Genomic DNA, 18453 nt, shown 5'->3' on the forward strand with positions numbered 1-18453 from the left:
ACAGATGGTATTCCTGTAGAAGTTAGAAAGTTAGGAGGGAAGAAATCAATAAAGATCTGAAAGATTATGTTTAATGGTATTTTAAAAGGAGGGAAAGCACCAACACCTTGGAAGAAAGCTATGTTGGCTGTATTACCTGAGGACAGTAAAGACCCATTAGGCCCAGCTTCATAAAGACCCATTTCAATTGTAAATCAAGATCATAAAATGTTTATGTCTATACTAGCTAAAAGAATGGCAAAGATGTTGCCAAAACTGAGAGATATTGATCAATGTAGTTTTTGAGGATGGAAGGCTAACATTTGACAATAGTAACAGAACAATGATGATCCAGATGGAAGCAGAATGTAAGAAACTGCTGTTGTTGTAGGTAGGTCTAGATGCAGAGAAAACATTTGACAGAGTAAACTGGGACTTTGTGAGTAGGGCAATGGAAGCATTTGCATTCCACGATATAATAATAAAGTTAATCAGGAGGATATATGAAGGATCGGAGGCAAGAATTAAAGTGAGGAGGGTTCCTCACTGATAAGTTGCGTTTGAATAAAGGAATCAGGTAGGGATGTCCCCATTCCCCTTTGTTAGTTGCTTTATATTTAGTGCCATTGGCAAACAAAATAAGGGACTCAAAATGCAGGGATATATTTGGTATGGTAATCAAGAAAAGCTGCTTTATTTGCAGATGATATTATGTTGTACCTGATAAATAAAGAAAATGACATTTCAATGTTGTGGAATATTTTGATACAATGTCAAGTCTTTTTGGGATATAAAATTAATGAAGATAAAAACAAAGGCTATAGCTATAAATTATGTACCCATACACGAACTGGTTCAGCAACACACATATTTATGGGGACACAATATTGATGAAATATTTAGGAGTATGAATTAAAAAGGCTTCTATTATGGCAGCTAAGACTATGTGGGATATTTTTTATCAACCAGCAGAGAAGTTGTGGACAATAATTAATGAAGAGTTGAATGAATTTATCTGGGAGGGAAAGATGGCAAGAGTTAAGTGGGATGAGCTGATCCTTTCAATAGAACATGGTGGTTTAGAATTATTTGATTTGAAGGGATATTTTAGAGCTACACAGTTAAGGCTTACACACATAACACAAGCAGAAGTATATTATTATTCAAAATGGAAAGGGATGATGATAAGGTGGGGGAAGTTCAAGAAATAAAGACAGAGTGTGGGATTTAGGATACAGATGTTTAAGGGGAATACTAACAACCATACAAAATATTATAGTCATAAAGTGGCAGAAAGTATTCTAAGAACCAAGCTAAAGCAAAAGTAGATTTTGCCAATAGGGATGACTGCAGCGAGGGGTACAGAAAATAGGCAAAAGAGGCTGGAATTTACTGGAGAAAGCTGGCAAATGAATCTAGGTGTTGGGAGCATATAACTGTACAGGGAAAAGTAATAGAGTGGGATGAGACAAAGATTATATTTAGAATGTAGGCTAAAGACTGCCCTATTTACTAGGCATTGATATCAGAGTATAGGCAAAGAGAAAGGAATAGGGAAGTCTTAAGTGAAAGACTTGGTCTGGTTGGAGTTTTAGTTGACTGTAGAACAGAAAAAAGAAGTTATGTACTTACCATAACGTTCCATCTGTGTTGTCCATTTTCATTCTTCCTCAATTGATAGGCTTGGATCCGAGCACTCAGATCTGACTGGGCCGCAGTAAAAGCTTGTGGCAACGTTAAACTCTTGAGCTTCTCCCTTACCCAGAATGCACCAATCCCCATTACCTCAGATTTTGTTTGCAGACTATAGCAGAAGAAAGAAACTTACTCTTATGTAAAGAACCTTAAGGAATATATAGGAGAAAGGTAAAACAAAACTATATCTGTAGCTATACAATGTGAGGAGCAGACCCCAAAAACTCACAATATCCACTCGATCTTCCAGAAAAATTGAGGTTGGGGGTTGGTAGATGGGGAGTTAAGGAAGAATGAAAATGGACAACACAGATGGAACGTTATGGTAAGTACATAACTTCTTTATCTGATGTTAATTTTCATTCTGTCCTCAACTACCTAAATCCCAGGGTTGCCTCAGGAAAGCATATTCCTATGCACCATTGAGCCAAATGAAGCCCCAGCTCTGGAAACTAAGTCCAGTTTGTAGTGAGAGATTAAAGTTTAAGGGTAAGCCCAAGTTGCTGCTGTACAAATGTCTTCCATAGAAGCTCTTGAATGAAAAGCTGAACAAGCTGCTATCGACCTCGTTGAGTGAGCACATAATTGTTCAGGTAAAGACAAGTTCAACTTATTGTAAATAAAGGAAATGCAGTTAGTAAGACATTTGGCTAGGGAAACTGTAGACATAGGCTTCCCAATTTCCCTTCAGCAAAGGAAAAGTGATTTGAAGTTCTGAAGTCCTCTGTTCTGTGTAGACAGAAACGCAACTGCCTATGAACATCTAGTAAATGGAACAAATATTCACCTTTGTATCATTTGGGAAGAAACCTGGCAGATTAAAAGATTGGTTAATGTTGGACTTTGACACTATTTAGGCAAAAAAGATGCATTAATTGGTAATGTAACTCTATGAAAAATTCGGTATGGAGGCTTTACCAACAAGGCCTGAATCTCTGAAATTCGTCTGGCAGAAGTAATGGCCACGAAAAACAAAGTTTTCCGAAAAAGAAAGTTGAGATTGCAATCATATGCAGGTTCAAAGAGAGGAAGGACCAAAGCTTGCAGTACTAGAGTTAAATCCCACGGTGGAGTAGGATTTTTAAGGGGGGTCTTAACAGAAGTGTTCCTCGTAGAAAGGTTTTACAAATTTTATGAGAAGCAAGTAAAGAGCCATCAGGACCAATATGGAAATTGGAAATCACTGCTAACTGAAGCTTTACTGTTGAAGAACTGGCCCCTTGATTAAAAAGCAACGTCAAGAACTCCATGATAGTACGAATCAGTGCAGAAAAGATATCCACATTATTTTGAAGTGCACAGTGCACAGATCTTTTCCATTTGCTAGCACAAAGTTTTCTTGTAGATGGTTTTCGGGAGATAACAAAATTCAGTGGAGAGGGGATGAAAGCACAGGTTGTCTGGCTATTACTGGAAATGGAGAAACCCAGCTGCTAGTTTGAGACTCAGAAGGTCCGGATATATCACGTCTCTCGAGTGAGACAGGAGATCTGGAGATGGGTCCAGGATCCAAGAACAATGAATCAAATGAGGCCAAAGGAAGGGGAACCAAATCTGTCGAGGCCAAAAGGGTACAATGAGGATGACTTTGTTCTTCAACCTAGCAGCTCTTTGTAGAAACTTTAGGATCAAAGGAATTGGAGGATATGCATAAAGGAGACTGGGGGGGGGGATCATGAAAGAGGGCATCCCTCAGTGTTTCCCCCATATGGGGATATTACGGCAAGGTAGCAGCTGCACTTGTTGTTCAGGGGGAAGCAAACAGATCACAGCATGGCTGACCCCACCTGTGGAAAAGCATTTCCACTACTGTCTGATTGAGGGGCCACTCGTGAGGTAGTAGAATGTACCTGCTCAGCTTGTTGGCTAGCACATTGGACTTCTTTAGAATGTGCACTGCTATCAGAAAGCAGATGGAAGATATTGCCAGTTGCCATACCCTGAGAGCTTCTTGACATAGGGGATACAATCTGGTTCCTCCATGTTTGCTGATGTACCAAACCACTGACATGTTGTCTCTTTGTATCATAATCATTCTGGAAGGGATAGTATCCTGAAAGGCTTGTAACACTAAAAGCACTGCTCTCAATTCTAGAACACTGATAAACAAATTTGTCTCTTCTGGGAACCACGTGCCTTGGACCGTCTTCCCTAGGGAATCCCTCCCCAGCCAAACTGGGAAGCATCCGTGGTCACTATGGCCTTGGGCTGAGAGGGGACAACTAAATAGTCTTGTAAAACCTGGATCTGAATGAATCCACTACAACGGATCCCTTTTGCATAGGTTGGTGATTCGTATGGATCAGATAGGGAAAGATGAAGAACTGACCATTGGGAGGTCAGCATCCATTGAAAGATTCTCATGTGAAATCTTGCCAAAGGTACTATTGTTATTGCTGCCACCACTGATCCCAGAGTCTGAAGGACCAAGCGAGCTAAAACTGGTATTTTTTCACTTGTGCTCTTATTGTCTGAACTCTGGAGAGGGGAAGTGAGGCTATTGATGATTTTGTGTCTAGTAGTGCCCCTATGAACTCTGAGTTCAACTTGGTGCTAGTTGAGATTTTTTTTTTGTAATTTTTAGTTATCCCTAGTAGAGTACAAGTCTGGATCACCTTTCCTCTTGCTATGATGAGCTGATGCCTGGTTGGGGAGGATATGAGCCAGTTGTCTAAGTATGGAAACATCCAGAATCCCTGCAGTCTCAAGTGAGCTGCTACTACTGCCATGCATTTGGTAAACACCCTATGGGCTGTGTTTAGACCAAAGGGCAGAATTGACATTGACTGGCTCCCAGCTGGAAGCATAAGAACCTTCTGGACTGCCTGTTAATTTTTATGTGATAGTATGGATTCTGAAGGTCTATCCAGCACACCCATAGGTTCATAGGACGATACTAGGCTATTGGCCCAGAGGCCCTTATAAGCCTAGCCAAGAATTTCACCCATGTTCCCACAAAGTCAGCACCTGTTTTCCCTGTCCAGCATCCAATCGTCTTTCTCCAAAAAAGGGAGAATGGACTAAACTGTGACGATTCGGAACTTGGTCTTTTAAATGGATTTGTTTAAGATGCTGTGATCCAGAACTGGTCTCCAGTCCCCTGTTTTCTTTGGCACTAAAAAGAACCTTGAGTAAGTTCCAGATTCTACCTGGTCTGGGGGCATGGGTTGGATGACTCTTTTGTCTATCAGCTTTCGTATCTTAATTGGTGCTTGTTCCCCCTGACTGGTAAGGTCCGGATTCCATCTGGTCTGGGGGCACATGTTGGATGACTCTTTTGTCTAGCATCTTTTGTATTTGTATCTGAATTGCTGCTTGCTTCCTCTGACTGGGTGGAACATTGGGGAATTATCTTGAATTGGGTGGACAAAGGGGAAATGGTATTATATAACCTCTGAAAATGATCCTCTGCACCCAAGTATCTGATGCTATTTCTAGCCAGTCTTTCTGGCACACGGACAAGTGACCGTAGACTTTCTCCAGAGGTGGACAATCGGGTCTCTTTTCAGGAACACTGGAAGGGTTTGCCAAAGAATGAGTCTTTGGACTCTTAGTTCTGTGGACCACCTCTGCTGCAAGAGTGGCATCTGCCATTATAGTTCTCCCCTCTGCCCCCGGGTGAACCTCCTTCACATGTGTCCTAAAAAGCACCTTGAGACTTTTTGAACCACATTTTACCAGCACCTTGATGACTCCTCGAAAAGGATCTCTGAGGGGTGTAAAAACTTATGCCCATGGCAGAAAGGGTCTTTCCATCCTTCTCACACCTGGACAATGTATCTTTTACCTTGGAACCAAAAAGTAATGTGCCGTGAAAGGGAGCACTGATGATCGAAGACTTAAAGGGCTCTGCAAAATCACACAAAAGCATCCAGGCGTGTCTCCTAATTGAAATACCTGAACCCACCGCCCTTTAAGTTTCTTCTGCTATGTTAGAGATGAGCTTTGTGGAAAAGTTGGAAGTGAACTGTAGGGTAGCTAACTGAGAAGTGACTGATGTGTTCACCTCTTCAGCAACTGTTCCTGACAGGGTATCTGACAGTTCCTTGATCAGGTCCTTCTGCAGTCTTGTGAAGTGTGCTAAGTAGTTCACAGACCTTAAGGCGAAGGTTGCTGAAGAATACATATGCTTCCCAAATCTCTGTATTGCCCACAACTCCTTGTTGGGGGGATGAACACAGGAACTTTCTTCTGCCAGTTCATTCTTAGTGGCCGCCGATATGACCATGGCATCCACCGGTACACCTTTGGACCAAAACTGTCTATCTTCTGGGGGAGTCATAATTTTGTCGTGCTTCCTAGGGATGGGCTCACTGGTGTCAGGATCCTTCCATGCCCTCTAAGAAACCAAACTGATGTGGCAGGCAGGACCACCCAGAAGGTTAATGGGCCAGTACCAAAAGCCTCCAGGAGTACAAATTTGTCCAGCAAAGGGTTGCTGGGCTTCCAGCTACCTCTCTGTTTCAGGATCTCAAGGATGTCTCCGAATGAGACATCACCAGCAAATGACCATGGAGAATCTTCACCCTCATCAAAATCTGTATCTTCGGTGACAGATTCAGGGGAATCTATATGATTCCTCTTGCAAGTTCTCTTTTTGCGGACCTCCTCAGTGGGATACTCCGGGGATGTATGAGAAGAGGAGCGGATACCCTGATGGGAAGACTGGGGTTTTGGTATCAGCTGTCCCTGTAGAGAGGATAGTTCAGAATCAAGACGTAGAGGTGAAATAGAAGTACACTTAGGATCTAAGGGGGTACTGAGTCAGAGTTGCAGACAGAGCTCTCTCCAAAACCATAAAGGCAGACCGTCCTAGAGAAGGATAGGAACCGGGATCGCAGAGGACAGGCCTCTACTCCTGGTCCCCCCTGCTCCAAGGACAGCCGCCCCGAGGCTGAAGTCAAAACCAAACTGACTATCGCTGAGGCTTCAAGATGCAGAGACGGCTCCAAAACCCTTGGAGGTGACTGCAGCACCTCAGATCCGACAGGGTAGTATCAGCTTCAAGAGCTCTCCAGATCAGAATGGACTGAGGAGCACAGAGTAAGTCTTGGATCTGAGGATACAAACATCCTCTGATCTAAAGCAGATGGGTCTTGACAACTCGGAGCCAAGGGCTCTGAAACCTCAATAAGAGTCAAAGGAGGAATTGGTAATGGAGGTGTTGTAGATGTACGGGCCTCCTGCCCCGATGGGGTAGGAGCTGAGAAAGGAGTAGGCTGGCTCTGCCCCGAGAGGATCTTTCTCACTAGCCTCATCAGTCAGACTTCTAGAAGAATGGGAGGGTACAGCAGATGGAGATTCAGGTCTCTCCAAAAATGGGGAAGGTACTCTTAAGGGAACTGGAGCCAATGATGGGGAGTACCTTGTTCTAGGCAAGCTTGACTTAAGTGATGAATCTTTGCTTTTCAGAGATTTCATATCCAAAGAAGCCATTGGATCCAAGGCCAGCTTTTTAGATGTTCTTGGATCAGAGGAAAGAGATGGAGTTTTGGTTTCTTCTTCAGAGGATCCGATAAGACCGTAGGATCCGAAAAAGTCCTTTTTACCGATTTCTTCAAGGACATGGAGGATGCCTAAGAGTTGCTTTGAGAAGCATAAGATATCTTTTATGGTTTCTCTTTAGATGCTCCAGAGATAGCTTTGTCAAAGGAAGAAGGCAAGAGACCTTTTAGAATAAGTTTATATCTATGATTTACCAAAGCTCTAGAGTTGAAACGTAGCAGATTGCACAATTTTCCTGGAGGTGCAGAGGGCCTAAGCAAAAAACACAGTGTGTGAGTCAGAAAGAGGTATCTTTTTACCACACTTTCCACATTTTTTAAAGCCTGGTGGGCTTTTCTCCATGTCAGCCATAACACACAATCAGCAAATACCACAACAAATGAGCAACAGACAAAAACAGTGAGAATACAATTACAGCACATACATGTGTATGTATGTATGTATATATATAGATATATATATATATATATATATATACATATATATATTTTAAAAAAGATTATGGATAATTTTTTTAACCTACAAAGGTAGTAAGACTATGCAATCATAACAACAAAGGGTAAGGGAGAGAAGAAAAAGGAGAACGAGAGAGAGAGAGAGAGAGAGAGAGATACTAACAATAGTATCACCAGTACACTAGTGTAAGGAAAGAATTAAAGGGGGGATAAATTTAGAGAAAAATCATAGAAAATTCACTTATCTATTTAGTTGCTTGAGAGACAACAGAAAACCACGTCTTTAACCTAGATGTGGCAAATCATATCTGAGGTAATGGGGGTTGGTGCATTCTGGGTAAGGGAGAAGCTTGAGAGTTCAAGGTTGCCACAAGCTTTTACAGCGGCCAAGTTGGATCTGAGGGCTCAGATAACTGGGAACATGTGTTTTGGGAGTATAATGAATTGGCAGATTTTAACAATTCCCTACAGAGTACTCTGTCAAAAGTATTGGGTGAGCAAATGGCTGTATCTAATGAGATGATTTTTTTGAGCTGGCACAGGATTTGAATTGCCTACACATAGTATGGTCTTATTAAGTTTAATTCTGTTTGCTGCCAACAATGCAATTAGTAGAAAATGGAAATCAAACTCTAAATCAACTGTATTTGAAGTACTGAATATTATAAAAGGCATAAAAGAACTGGAAGAGATATCTTTAGAGAATGGAAGGAGCAAATTACATAAAAATAAATGGAAATTATGGGATAAATACATGCAGAATAATGTTCAGGAGGAGGGGGGGTGAGGTTTAAGGGAAGGCAGGAATTCAGCAATTTGTGTAATGTTGTATTGATGATTACAAAAAAGAAAAGATACATGATAAATAATGTCTATCAATGAAAAAAATGTTAATATAGTTTGTTTTCTTTTCAGTTAATGAATGTTTGTCTATATCCATCCACAAACCTTTTTTTTCCATTTTTGTACACACAGGGCCCTATGTTAAGTGATAATTTAATAAAGATGCTAAAAAAGGTTTCACCACATAGTGCCATACAAAAATAAACTTCTGTTTTATAATGTACAGGAAACCAGCATAATACAACAGAAGTGAAAATTCTAGCAATTATGGATTTTCACAAGAAGTAGGAGTGTCCTTCCACTCCTGGTTTATGTAATGGGAGTATGTTACTAGATATAAGTTTTTTTGGAGCATTACCTGTTTACAGATGTAAGTGTGTGGAGGATTTAAATTATACCTGGCAAATGGCACTACTTATCCTTCTACTGAATGTCTGGCAGAGGGCTAAGACTGTGAACTGTAGTTCCTGTGATACAAGGTTTAATTCCTTCAGCCCTCACTTTCCTACTTTGTGACCTTGATCAGGTCACTTAACCATACAGTGCTTGGGGCAACTGGAAGTTTGGGCTAGGCTCAATGGTCCCCTGGACTGCAAGCCTCTTAACTACCTATGAACTTACAGATGATTGCATAAGAAAAAGCACTGCAGTCCTGAAGTTGTGCATATTCAGGTACATATATTCAGTCAGTGAATGTTTGTAAACATAAGAACAGAAGTGTATCAGTTGCCATTCTCTGTAGTTAAACAGATTTCCTGTATTTTAGTGGCGATCTCCATACCTATAGATTCTTCTATAATTTTATACTCATAAGCACTACAGATGCAATGTTTGCTCTGAGAGTGTTGATGGAGAAATACAGAGAAGGTCAGAAGAGTTGCATTGTGTCTTTGTGGACTTAGAAAAAGCATATGACAGGGTGCCTAGAGAGGAGTTGTGGTATTGTATGAGGAAGTCGGGAGTGGCAGAGAAGTATGTAAGAGTGGTACAGGATATGTACAAGGGTAGTGTGACAGCGATGAGATCTGCAGTGGGAGTGACAGATGCATTTAAGGTGGAGGTGGGATTACATCAAGGATCAGCTCTGAGCCCTTTCTTATTTGCACTGGTGATGGATAGGTTGACAGATGAGATCAGAGAGGAGTCCCCGTGGACTATGATGTTTGCAGATGACATTGTGATATGTAGTGAGAGTAGGGAACAGGTTGAGGAGACCCTGGAGAGGTGGAGATATGCTCTAGAGAGGAGAGGAATAAAGGTCAGCAGGACTAAGACAGAATATATGTGTGTGAATGAAAGGGAGGATAGAGAGGATGCAAGTAGCAGAGGTGGCGAAGCTGGATGAGTTTAAATACTTGGGAGCAACAGTTCAGAGTAATGGCGAGTGTGGAAGAGAGGTGAAGAAGAGAGTACAGGCAGGGTGGAGAAGAGTGTCAGTAGTGATTTGTGACAGACGAGTACCAGTAAAAGTGAAAGGGAAGGTCTACAAAAGGGTAGTGAGCCCAGCTATGTTATATGGGTTGGAGACAGTGGCACTGACGAAAAGGCAGGAGTCAGAGCTGGATGTGGCAGAGTTAAAGATGTTAAGATTTGCACTGGGTGTGACGAGGGTAGACAGGATTAGGAATAAGCATATTAGAGGGCCAGCCCAGGTTGGACAGTTTGGAGACAAAGCCAGAGAGGCAAGATTGCATTGGTTTGGACATGTGCTGTGGAGGGATGCTGGGTATACTGGGAAAAGGATGCTAAGGATGAAGCTGCCAGGTAAGAGGAAAAGAGGAAGGCCTAAGATAAGGTTTATGGATGTGGTTAGAGAGGACATGCAGGTAATTGGTGTGACAGAGCAAGATGCAGAGGACAGGAAGAAATGGAAACAGGTGATCCGCTGTGGCAACCCCTAACCGGGAAAAGCCGAAAGAATAAGAAGATATACTGGTAGTGAGGGGAAAATATTTGATGTGGTGGAAGAGGTATTCATTTATTCACTTTCAGGAAAGACCACTCTGTCAAAATTGCTCTAGTAAACAGGCAATCACCAAAAGTTTTTACATTTTTAGAATCAGTTATTTTAGTTACACAAGTTAAGGGGTATCAGGAGGGTAAAGCTCCTGCATGAGATGGGGAAGGAAGCTTTCTCGCCTATATAAAGAAAAGAAAAACATACTCAGAGTCTTCCATTTCATTGAGGTGGTTTCAACAGAACAGTCTTAGCTAAAAGAAAAAAGCTAAGAATAAGCCATATCTGGTGGCAGACCACAGGGTTATGTCAAAAGACATTAACAGTTTTCTCATAATTCACTTTCCATTTGGATACAGAGCAGCCTCAGACAATGTTATTTAAAGGTGGAGTGGCTTGGAGTCATAGCCCCAGTATGGAGTGTGCAGGAATACTTTTTCTTTTTTATATGGCTTACATAGTAGCGTCATTTGAAGCTAAGCTTTATCTGAAAACCACAGCATTTCTAGTCTAAATTAAGTGATCTGACGTGTAGAAAATTATTATTTGCATACACTGTAAATTGTAAAACAGATGATAAAACTAACAAATGTCAATCATATTACAATGAAACATTCATTTTATTGCTTCAAAAGTTAAAAAATAAAAACTTAGACACATGGTGAGAAAACTAGCAAAATGTGCAACCTGATAGTTCAATAAGGCATGCCTTAGAAATGTTGGACTATTCTGATTAGAATGCATCACAGCTTACATTGATTGAAAGCCACTGTCAAAATAACATGGAGATTCTGCACATTAACAAAGGTAAACATCAGATAATTTTTATGAGCACTATTCAGTGCTGAGAACATAAGCAAATGTGAAACAAGCAACCACTCCCAGTCTGCAGGAGTCATGTTTAAACATCTGTGAAATGTTGAATTATTTGGATGCACAGAAGATTAGCTGACATCTTATACAGTCTTCCATGCTATCAGATGAAGAAAAAAGATTCAATCAGCGTCAAACCACCACTGCAGGCATTGTGAAATACTGTATTATCCGATGACTAAAATCACAACTATGTCCCCCTATAAAAAAAGAAATTCTCAGCAAGTGTACGTCTATAATCAGAGTTATTTCAGTGGTCAGTGGGTTAGTCAAGAAGAACTTGGTGATAAGGACTATATATCAATACCTTTACAGACAACCAAAAAAAGTCACAGATTTACTTACCTCTATGTACTGCAATGACTGGATGGTGGTGTTGTGTAAAACTGGCAAGCCTTGGGGAATCCTGCGGTGATGAACTATTGAATGGCGACTTGTCTATCTCTGTCTTCTTCACTGTTGGAGAAATACCTAGTCATAAAGCAGGGTAAAGAATTTAGAGCTGATGCGTTCAGCAACCATATATCTCTCTAGCAAGGCATTTTTATGCAGTCATTTCAGAGGTATACACAGCATTAATGCAATTCTCAAAGGATGTGCAGAGATATTATATGGAATGGAAAGAATAAGCATTAGATTTCCACTAGGTTTCATTTCCTGTTTGGTAGGCTATCAGTGACCTGAAACTCTAACAGACGTTTAATCAAAATGCTGTATAATATGGCTACAGCTGTAGAAAATGCATAGAGCAAAGACTGGTACTATAAAAGGCAGTCCATGAGTTCTTGTCTCCATTTTTAATGTTCTGTGTACACTCACTCATATCAAGCATTCACAGAAGTGTTAGACTAGGAATACAAGCTAAACACATACAGCACAATAAAAGCTGACAAAACTTTTTTATAAATCATTTCATTTAATTTCAAATAAAATATACAAGTAAGTGTTAGGAAGGGAACAACCTGGATAAAGTAGGGAAAAAGGATTACCATTAAGGCATATAATACATATAATGCAATTCAGTTTGTAAATGAAATATTTGCTATTATACCACGACCCCCCATTAATATTCCAAAACGTGCATGCTGATTGGCCAGCGTGCATGTTGTAAATCGACTTATACTAATGGAAAAAGGTCCGGTCGCCCGGACTTTTTCCATTAGTATAAGTCTCTTTTAAAACACTGTCTCGCTATGTTAAAAGAGTTTAACATAGCGACACAGGTTTAAAAAAGGCAACGGAGATCTCCGTTGCTTTTTTAAAGCTGTCTCGCTATGTTAAACTCCTTTAACATAGCGACACAGTGTGTAAAAAGCAAAGGAGATCTTGCTTTCTCCGTTGCTTTTTTTTTTAAAACCTGTCTCGCTATGTTAAATGGGTTTAACATAGCGAGACAGCTTTAAAATAAGCAACAGAGATGTCCGTTGCTTATTTTAAAGCTGTCTCGCTATGTTAAACCCATTTAACATAGCGAGGCAGGTTTAAAAAAAAAAAAGCAACGGAGAAAGCAAGATCTCAGTTGCTTTTTACTGTTTCGCTATGTTAAATGGGTTTAACATAGCGAGACAGCTTTAAAATAAGCAACGGACAACTCCGTTGCTTATTTTAAAGCTGTCTCGCTATGTTAAACCCATTTAACATAGTGAAACAGTAAAAAGCAATGGAGATCTTGCTTTCTTCGTTTATGCTTTTGGCCACAGCTCTGATGTACTGCGTAGGCATGCGCAGTACATCAGAACTGCCGCGGATACCAGCCAGCTGCGGAAGGGCAGCAAAGAGGCATTATACAATGCCATTATTTAAGAAAAGTAATTATTTCTTTTCTTAAATAATGTCATAGTATAATAGCAATAACCCACTTCTGGGTGTGGGTAATGCGGGATTTACCCACGGTTGTCTTTGTTTAAACCACGCCAACCGTGGGTAAATCCCACATTACCCACACCCAGGCGTGGGTTATTGCTATAATATAAACTCTTCTGCAGATGCTATTCATACACACTATGTATATGTTAAAAACGAATCCTAAACAAGTATAGAATAATATAGGGCTTCACTACTGTACTATTAATGCATAACGTTCTTGTATACGTTTCCTATTTTTTTCTTCGCGTACAGTAATAAAATTTTCCAACTTCAGAGAAAGCTACGGTCACATGTAGTTTTTACATTTAAATTTGTGTCATAACTGTAATGTAAACATTTCTTAAAAATATATTTGATATACCAATCAAAAGAATTGTTCTCCTGTATGCATGTATTTGGCTAATCTTCCAAGATCAAGCAGCTTGCTAAAACTCTGGTCTGTAAATGTGCTTAAAACACATCAAAGAAAAACTGTTAGCTGTATACATTGCTGTTGATAGTAACAGCCAGAGTAATAGATATATTTATTTACTAACAGGGAAAGATTCAGAGACTGGGTATACACTAGTTACGGTCACTGTATGGGGTAAGCATCAAAAAGTGCATGCACAATGAAAAGGCAAACATACATTACTGGGCTGTAGTCAGTATGTGACTGCACACCAAATACAGCTGGACTATGTACTACATATGCAAATGAGTACTGAACATACATATATATGCTTGTGTATGCTTCAAAGAACAGAATACTGTGCTTCAAGGTAAGTTAAAATGATTATCATCTAGTAAAACAATGTTAATGCAGTTAGCATGCTACATACAGAGAGAAAAATTACCACTTTCAACAAATATATGTACTTACCTGACACATGTTTATGCGGGTCCCTATCAGTTGATATACTTTTCAGAAACTCAAAGTTCATATAGTCGAGATCTTATGATTAATTTTTTGAAAACTCAAAGCTTTTGAACGGAGATCATAATACAGCAAGGACTGGGAAATTTACCATATTCCTCAATGTAGTGCAATCTTGGAGTTGGTATGTATAATTTGCAGGAGATGTGGGGCCGCAAGGGGGCTTGCCCCCCTGCAAAAACATAAAAAGGTAGACTTTTGTGTTTTTTTTTCTTTTTTTGATATTCGAGTTTTCAGAAACTCGATCATACGATCTCTTTGATATTTTTTTTGAGTTTCCAAAAAGTCAATCATCTGACATGGACCCATGTAAATATGTATATAAACACATAATGTCAGTCCCTTATACTTGTTATAGAAGGGTTCCTACAAGTTATCCCTGCTGCAGAAAATCAGAAGCATTTTCAGTATACCTCAGACTATACTGCACATCTCTCGTGAAGATAAAAATGAAGCAGCCATAGGCTTCAATACATTCTTTTAATGATATCAGTGATGGAGCACTAGGGGATAATGAGATGTAGATTTGATTGTCCCACAGGAATAATGAATGAGGCTTTTAGATTGGTTTTGGTTTCTGAATTGTAACCCATAATACCGAGTAGCTGTCAGTGAACCAAAAGTGAAAAAGCATCATGTTACTGTACAGAACTGGAATGGGGAGGAGACTGCATCATTAACATGTTGTATTGCATATCCTGTAACAGTATGGGAAAAAGGAAAGAGGCACCTTACTGCAGCATGGATAGGCAGCCCTGGTATTTACTTTATATTTTAAGAGCCTAAGCCTTGGGATAACCATATGGGCAACAAGCCACAGAAAGAATGGTATAAAGGAACAGATCTAGGACGTTTGCTCGAGTGAGCAAATGTCCGAATCCATAATAACCGAACATACTCTAACGAAAGCGCTTTTATCGAAAATGCGCTTTCGTTAAAGCGTGTTACAAAAAAAAATAAAACACTACATTTACATTTTAGTAGGGGGGCGAAGCCCCCCTGCACCCCCCCATACTTTAATATTCTCCCTTCGAGACCACATTACAGTGGGGAAAAGGGAAATTTCTCTTACCCGCACCGTAGTACAGCCTCGGCAACAGGTATACTTACGGGAAAGTGCTTCTTCGGTGAAAAGCACTTTCACGTAAGTATGCCCGGCCGTTTGGGTTTCGGTCGTTTGCTCACTCAAGAAAATGTCCTAGATCCAAAGGAACCCCAGTTAAAGTCAATATGTTACTGAAGGATGATTGAAGGCATTGTTATTTTATCAAGCAGTGACATATTGAAATTTATAGAGTATTCTCCATCTTTGAAAGGGCAGAAAGTTGTTATCAGTTGTGGTTTGGCCAATATTACCCCTGGTTATAGGACTGTGCATCAGTGCCATTCTATCAGACATACATTATTTTTGTTGTACAGCCTACATCAGAATGACACCTGTCGCACTTGTTAAATGCAAAGACCATATCTGTATGTGCACTTTGATACCTACTACTGTCAGAATTTATTGGGGATCAGTAAGCATAGGGCATCACATCCCATATAGCACTCCATGGGCTGGTTACACTGGTCAATACATTGATCAGTTCCACTGATTAGCATGGCTCTGCTTTTTGCACTTGAAATAATGTGGCTGATAAAATATGTGTGGTATTTCTTTGTCTGCATGCCACACAGACTTGCTGTTGTCTACTCTCCTAACATATAATACAGTAGATAGCAGACAGGTATTAACTTCAATTTTAGAAGTCTGCAGTCCTGCCAACTGCAGTAGTACACTATATGCTATGCCATTATATGTGCTAATATCTCTGAATCACACTGTAAAGGTAGTATACTGTACAGCCGCTGACCAGTCCTCTGTTTGGTGTGCTGTTGCTGTTTCTCAGCCTACTCTAATACAATAAGGAAATGGGGCATTGTATATAGATGCCTTGGTAAATTAAAACTGCTCAACCATAGAAGGCCTGCACATATTCTAGAGTTTGATTCCAAAAATAATATAATGAACCATATTCATAAAATAATAGCAGACAATTCGTTAGTGATCAGATTGAACATTTCAACAAACTGAACTTGAACCAGGAAACATTTTAGAAACTCTTGCAAAATTTACTTTGAATCTATATTACTTAGAAATGGAATGTTCTTCAGACCATAATGAAGTAGTTTTTTCAAAACAATATGGCCATTAAAATTGAGACCTTGGGATGCCATTCCTCATTTATGATAGCTAGTAGAGGAGGATAACATTTATGATATCTTTAATTGAGATTAATAAAAATTTTCAAACACTAATAAAGGAGGACAACATTAGTTTTATTTATTTACATTTTGTTTGCCAGGGTAGTGCTCTGATCATTGCATGACAATTTGAAAGCTCAGCCCAGGTTACACTAAAATGGTAACTAAAAAGCATTTCTGGTCAAACAATAATAATTAACAAAGACAATAAAACCATATGCATGATTTGTCAGTCAATGCAGTCAGAGAAAAACAGTAATAGCAAGAAATTTGAATGTGACCATGTATTTTATTTACATATTTATGCAAGGGAGAATGAGACAGATTACAAAAGAAAACAGACATGGTTGAAGTGTGGAAAAAAAGGAGAGGCTTTGGTGGTTAGGTGATATGTTCAGCATTCTGGCATGTAGATTTGTATTGTTGCTTTAGGAATTGTTTGAGCTGTGATCTGAAATTAGAATAGTTAGTATTGTCAGTGAGATCTACAGGGAGAGATCGCCAAAGCTTGGGGACAAAGACAGAGAAGTTGTGATCAGTTTATGTACTTGGGTAGAAGGAGCCTGGAGAGCTGGGCTACTATTTCTTTCATTTTGAGGTGTGATGGAGTATCCTGATACAGTAATTTGAATGGTAATGAGCCAACAAGAAAGCTGTCTTTGGCTTGAAATGTTAACCATGTTCCTTTGGATAGTGTCAGGCAGTGGTGTTCATTCCAGATGGGAGCTGGTAGTAAATCAGTATACTTTATTTTACAATATCTGTAAGGTTGTCATGGTTTTGACTGAGATAGTAGCAAACAGAGGTAAATCATATCTGACTTGTGGAAGTAGGACACCTTTACCTATAGTTGTAATAGCAAGAGGTGATATGAATTGAGCAATTTTATTGGCCCAGAACAGAAGGTAGTCTATTTTGGAACTGACTTTTTGAATGTGCTCTTGACAGATAAAGGACCGAATGAGCCAAATTCCTAGATGTCTAAATGAAGTGGTTGTTTCTATGTGGTTAAGGTCCTTCTCCATTAAGGTGAGAGAGATGGGTGCATTAGGAAGTCATTTTCCTTGAATCAAAGATGGGGCATTCTCTGCCTCACATACACAGCCTCAATAGAAAACACAATCTCAAGAGAAGAAAATCTATTTTTAGACGTAAATAGAACATGTTGCAGGAAGAGATATGTATCACAGAGAATACCACTTCTTTAGACTCGTTTCGACAATACAAATCTACAAGCAAAGTACTTCTCTTGCACAATTCAAATGTAATCTGGACAAATGGATGGGTAACTGCAAATTCACCCTAGTTTAGCTCTCATGTTCCTCATGGATAGCGGCAACATATAAATGTTCTGCTCTTCTTTGTGTTACTTGTACTTAAAATACAAGGGGTAAAAACTTCAAGGAAATGTATGGTTAGACCTCTAAAGATCCTCATGGAACAATAGTCTAGTAAGTCCTCATGAACCTAAACAGAAAAAGGAGTTGTGATACAGACAGCTGTTATAGAATGTGTCAATAGACCGGAGGGAAAAAGGTTTAGTCACATTTCATATAAGAGGATGTGATGCTCTTAAAATGTGATGAAACATCGTCTAACATGTTTGGTTGGTACAAAGGAAACAAAAAGCTGTGAGACATTTCTGAAATATTTAGCTCTGAGAAGGTCAGATTTGAACTGTCTGCACACTTCAATGCAGTGCAGAAGCTGTTCACCTCTTACACTTTTCAACAAATGTTGCACAATATGAATAGAAAGGCTGAACCAAGACTTCATGGAAATCCTGTGAAATAACTCTAGATTAGTTCAATGAGACAGATACTTTATCTTTGTGGAACAATAAACATTGTTCTGAGGCTATAAGGCCTGTAACTCAGAGATATGTCTGACAGAGGGAACAGCACCTACTAAAGAGGACAAATCATAAGATGAGGATGCAAGTTTATTAATCATACAGTAAAGTTCTTTTGAAAAATATGCCAGATTTCACACTGGAGGACAGCATGGAAAAATTACACATAAAATGTTTAGTATAGCTTACTAAAGGCAAGTAAACAGACAAATGCATTATTATTAAAATGAAAATGGCAACAAGATGGATATTCAGATATATAGAAACT

General features: G+C 39.5%; 1 protein-coding gene across 4 annotated transcripts in view; it reads right to left on the minus strand.

Annotated features, from left to right (window-relative positions):
• NFIC (nuclear factor I C) overlaps window positions 1-18453 on the minus strand; it is a 1851273-nt gene that overhangs the window by 395558 nt on the left and 1437262 nt on the right. For all 4 annotated transcript variants that reach the window (XM_044054106.1, XM_044054104.1, XM_044054105.1 and 1 more), the window contains exon 7: window positions 11653-11778. In XM_044054106.1, coding sequence (XP_043910041.1) covers window positions 11653-11778 — 126 coding nt within the window. The remainder of the gene's footprint in view (window positions 1-11652; window positions 11779-18453) is intronic.

Source organism: Protopterus annectens, chromosome 13.part0 (assembly GCF_019279795.1).
Source record: "Protopterus annectens isolate FY-2018-M chromosome 13.part0, PAN1.0, whole genome shotgun sequence".
Lineage (NCBI taxonomy): Eukaryota > Metazoa > Chordata > Ceratodontiformes > Protopteridae > Protopterus > Protopterus annectens.